Source organism: Salvelinus sp. IW2-2015, unplaced genomic scaffold, assembly GCF_002910315.2.
Source record: "Salvelinus sp. IW2-2015 unplaced genomic scaffold, ASM291031v2 Un_scaffold10160, whole genome shotgun sequence".
Taxonomy (NCBI): Eukaryota; Metazoa; Chordata; class Actinopteri; order Salmoniformes; family Salmonidae; genus Salvelinus; species Salvelinus sp. IW2-2015.
Genome location: NW_019951418.1, coordinates 300 through 5533, shown reverse-complemented (window position 1 = coordinate 5533; position 5234 = coordinate 300). Strand labels below are relative to the sequence as shown.

Genomic DNA, 5234 nt, shown 5'->3' with positions numbered 1-5234 from the left:
ATCACTCAATACCGACGGAGAAGAAAGTAAAAGGCAGGTGATTTTCTTCTGCATCATTAATATAGGAGCAATGACTCATATCTTGGCAGCGGTAAGCAGCAACCGGGAGAGCAACCGGGAGAGTTGCCAAAGTCACAGGCCTGACTCAGCAGGTCCYTCTGAAAGGTTCAGGCCTGTTCACATTTCTGCTCTTTATTTTTCCCGATCTTTTTTCCCAAGTARCGCCTTTGCACAGCTGATTGTTAATGATCCTGTTTTGTGTTGTGTTTCTCTATAAAATYTTGACGTACTAAATTGTAAGGATGATGGCGTGTAAAGGAAACTCGTATAACACTTTGTCACGTTGTTTTATGACCACGAAACAACATTGAATATAAAACGTTACAGATGAGTCAGATGAGTGTGTGATCGCCGTGGTAACTTCATCACTTAAGAAGCTCATCAAATCGACAAGACCAACGGCAGTGGCGGCCGTGGCGACGGAAATGTAAAACCAGTTTCTGAAGTGCCGGGTCCTTTACATCAGTCCATCAGGGTGGAGGCTGGTAGTATAGTGAGACGCTGTTCTCATCAGGGGCAGACTGGACCTCTGACATTTTGGGGAGTCTGGATCTGAGTACCTCTGCGACGATTTGTAGAACACAAACACATTCTACCCATTCTGATTGGTCCCAGAAACCGATGGGTTGGGCCAGAGCCTTATCTCGACCGGGGTAAAGCGGCATTATGAAAACGTGTCATTTGGCTTTAAAACTCTTGATTGGTTAAAGAGATGATTCAAATCTCTGATGAATTTGTTTTTGGTACGACAAACCTTCATTTTGGTACGAAAAACCCCTCAAAACGACTTCAACGACGGCCGTCTCAGACTGAAGTATGTAGCGAACATAGAGCAGCGGATGAATTCAGTTCGAGTCGTCAGGCCAATAATGGGGGCGTCAAGAGAAGGAAGAAAAATAGGCCAGTTTGAGGGGGGCCTGGAGGATTTTGTTTGTGGCCGTTTGTTTGAAATGCCAGGGCCCGATTTCTGGTTAGGGACCCTATTCGCTACATAGTGCACTACTTTCAACCAGGAATGGCACCCTATTCACTATATAGTGCACTACTTTCAACCAGGAATGGCACCCTATTCACTACATAGTGCACTACTTTCAACCAGGAATGGCACCCTATTCACTACATAGTGCACTACTTCCTTCCGGATGCACTCGGGAACAGTCTGCTCTCACATGCTATTATTATTGCTGGTGATTGGTTCCAACTCTACAGTGCCACTGTCAGATGTCATCTCTAGTCTGCGGTCTTATTCCACCTCCTATCGTTCATTACCTTGGCCTGCGTCCCCATTCGGGGGGGGGGGGGGGGGGGATTTCTGCTTAAAAGTAGTGCACTGTAAAGGGATTAGAGTGCATTTGGGAAACACAGCCTAGTCCCCTCGAGCCAAAGCCTGTCTGTCACGCTGCTACGGGTAAGAAAGGCAAGCAGCTCTCTGCGGTACCGTGACAGTCTATGAAACATTTCTGTCTCTACAACAAAGGTTTACCAGTCAGTGAGAAGGCCTATAGTGCTGACGACAGGATGTATAGACCTGGCATATCACAGCTGTTCTTTTTCTAGTGATGTTATGTTTGTACTCTTATTTGAGGGATTTTTTATGGGGTCTGTCTGGGTCGTCTGGGGCTCTGTTGGGCTCTGTCTGTCTGGCTCTGTCTGTCTGGGCTCTGTCTGTCTGGGCTCTGTCTGTCTGGCTCTGTCTGTTGGGGCTCTGTCTGTCTGGGGCTTCTGCCTGGGCTCTGTCTGCTGGGCTCTGTCTGTCTGGCTCTGTCTGTCTGGGATCTGTCTGTCTGGCTCTGTCGTCTGGGCTCTGTCTGTCTGGGCTCTGTCTGTCTGGGGCTCTGTCGGGGGCTCTGTCTGGGCTCTGTCTGGGGCTCTGTCTGTCTGGGCTCTGTCTGTCTGGGCTCTGTCTGTTTCTGGGCTCTGTCTGTCTGGGGCTCTGTCGGGGCTCTGTCGGGGCTCTGTCTGTCGGGGCTCTGTCTGGGGCTCTGTCTGTCTGGGCTCTGTCTGTCTGGGCTCTGTCTGTCTGGGGCTCTGCCTGGGCTCTGTCTGCCTGGGCTCTGTCTTCTGGGCTCTGTCTGGTCTGGGCTCTGTCTGTCTGGGGCTTGTCTGTCTGGGCTCTGTCTGTCTGGGGCTCTGCCTGGACTCTGTCTGCCTGGACTCTGTCTGTCTGGGCTCTGTCTGGGGCTCTGTCTGGGACATTTAGTTTGAGTTGGTTGGAGAAGAAAAAAAAAATCACCTGAAAACACCTCCCATACCTGTTGATCATATCCTGTTGATCATATCCTGTTGATCATATCCTGTTTATCGCTCCCCAAACGACACCGTATTTCCTATATCAGTGTTTCCCAACTCCAGTTCCCCAAACAGCCCAACTCCAGTCCTCCAGTTCCCCAACAGCCCAACTCCAGTCCTCCAGTACCCCAACAGCCCAACCAGTACCCCAACAGCCCAACTCCAGTCCTCCAGTTCCCCAACAGCCAACTCGTCCTCAAGTCTCCATCCAACAGCCCAACTCCACCGAGCCCCAAACAGCCCAACTCCAGTCACTCCATTCCCCAACAGCCCATATCTCCCGCAAGCCTCTCCATGTCTCCATTCCACGAGCCAACAGCTCCAGTACCGCAACAGCCCAACTCAGTCCTCAGTATCCCCAAAGCCAACTCCAGTCCTCCAGTACGCCCAAGCCAACTCCAGTCTCAGTTCGCCCAATCAGCCCAACTCCTGGTCGCTCCAGTACCCCCAACAGCCACTCTTCAAGTCCACGTACCAGCTCAATCCCCTGCAACCAGCCCAACTCCAGTCTTCCCGACCCCCAATCAGACCCCAAATCCACACTCAGCTCCCTCCAACAGCCCACTCTGTCCTCAGTACCCCAAGAGCACCAGTCTCCAGATCCGGAGCCAATCACTGTACCCCCAACGTAGCCCACTCCAGTCCTCACAGTACGCCCAAATACAGCCATCCAGTTCCTACCCAACAGCCACTCAGTCTACGGTACCTCCAGCCAACCAGTCCCCACATCAGGTACAAGCCACCCTCCAGTACAACAGCCCAACTCCAGTCCTCCAGTATCCCCAACCCATCAGTCTCAGTACTCAACAGCAATCACTGCCAGTTCCCAACAGCCCAACTCCAGTCCTCAGTATCCCCAACAGCCCCTCCAGTCTCCAGTACCCACAACAGCCCAACTCTCATGTCCTCCAGTACCCCAACAGCCAACTCCAGTCCCCATCGACCTAGCCAAGTCCAGTACACAAGCCAACTCAGTTCCCACATCACCACGACGCCCAACTCCAGTACCCCCAACAGCCCAGATCCAGTCTCCAGTACCCCAACAGCCCAACTCCAGCTCGCAGTTCCAGCACTAGTCCTCACAGTCCCAAAGCCCCTCCAGTCTCCAAGTACTCACCCAAACAGCCCAACTCCAGCTCTTCCAGTTACCTTCCCAACAGCCACTCCAGTCGCTCCAGGTCCCAAGACCTCACTACAGCCTCCAGTCCCCCAACAGCCCAACTCCTGTCACCCAGTCACCTCCAACGAGCCACAACTCCAGTCTCCGTACCAGACAGCCCACCAACCACAGATCCAGCCAACTCCAGTCCCCAGTACCTCAAAGCCCCAACTCCAGTTCCCTCCAGACCAAGCCCAACTCAGTCTCAGTACGCCCAACAGCCCAATCCAGTCCGTCCATACCCAGCCAACTCCAGTCTCCAGTCCCCAACAAGCCCAACTCCATGTCCTCAGTATCCCGACACCCAACTCCATCCTCCCAGTACCCCAACAGCCAACTCCAAGTTTCACCATCCAGTACACAACCAACGCCCCAACAGCTCACCAGTCCTCCAGTTACCCCAACAAGCCCACTCCAGTCCTCCAGTACCTCCGACAGCCCAAACTTCCAGTCCCACCAACTCCAGTACCCCCAACAGCCACACCGTCCTCAGTACCCCACCAACTCAGTCCTCATACTCCAGATGCCTCAGTACTCCACCCCACTCCAACAAACCCAATCCAGTGCTCCAGTATCCCACAGCCCAACTCCAGGTCTCCAGTATCCCAACCAGCCAACTCAGTGCCTCAAGTACCCCCAACAGCCCAACTCCAGTCCTCCAGTCCCGCCCAACAGCCCAAACTCCAGTCCTCAGTTACCCAACAGCCAACTCTCCAGTCCTCCATTATCCCCAACAGCCCAACTCCGTCCTCCAGTATCCAACAGCCCAACTCCAGTCCTACCAGTACCTTCGCCCAACTCCTCAGCCCCAGAGCCAACTCAGTTCCAAGCCCAGACACCCAACTCCAGTACCCCAAACAGCCAACTCCAAGTCCCAGTACAACAGCCCAATATTCCATCCGCGACAGCCACTATCCGTCCAGTACCCACCAAATACAGTAAAACGCCAACTCCAGTCCTCCAGTATTCCCCGGCACCAGCCGCAGTAACCTCACAGGCCTCCAGTTTCCCCCCAACAGCCCAACTCCAGTCCACAGCCCTCCAGTACCCCCAACCAGACCCCCATCAGGCCCGATCCGACAGCTCCATCCTCAGTAACACACCAACTCGCAGCTATCGGTATGACAGCCAACTCCAGACTCACCCTCCAGTATCCCACAGGCCCAACTATCCAGCCCACAACTCCAGTCCTCCAGATCCTCCAAAAGCCAACTCCAGTCTCCAGTATCCCCACGAGCCCAACTTCAGTCTCCGAGTTATCCCCAACAGCCAACTCCCAGTCCTCAGTACCCCCAACAGCCCAACTCAGTCCTCCAGTACCGCCCAACAGCCCACTCCAGTCCTCCATACCCACAACAGCACCAGCCTCCATACCTCACAGTCCCTCCAGTTCATCCCAAACCCACAGCTCAGCCCAACTAGCCATTCGTCCTCCAGTACCCCAAACAGCCACACACATCCAACGCACACCGCGTAACCCGCACTCATCCAGTCCACACATCATCAAGACCACAGCCAGTTCCCCAAGCCCAATCAGTCCCAGAACTCCAGCCAAAGCCCATCCAGCTCCTCCCAACAGCATCTCTATGACCGTCAACTCCATCCCCGCCAACAAGCCCATCATCCAGTACCCCCTCAGTCCCCCGCCCAACAGCCAACGCAAGTCTCGAGTACCTAAGCATATCCCACACCAACTCAAGTACCACAGAACTCCAGTGCCGCCTCC

The 5234-nt window shown here is 53.9% G+C and overlaps 1 protein-coding gene across 1 annotated transcript; it reads left to right on the top strand.

Annotated features, from left to right (window-relative positions):
* Positions 1-2412: 2412 nt before the first annotated feature.
* LOC139027339 (uncharacterized) lies at positions 2413-4985 on the top strand (the record flags this gene model as incomplete). The annotated part of the gene is made up of 3 exons (XM_070442454.1): positions 2413-2999; positions 3262-3383; positions 3475-4985. Coding segments are annotated over 3 exons (2220 nt in total), but the record flags the coding sequence as incomplete, so codon positions are not given.
* Positions 4986-5234: the final 249 nt, after the last annotated feature.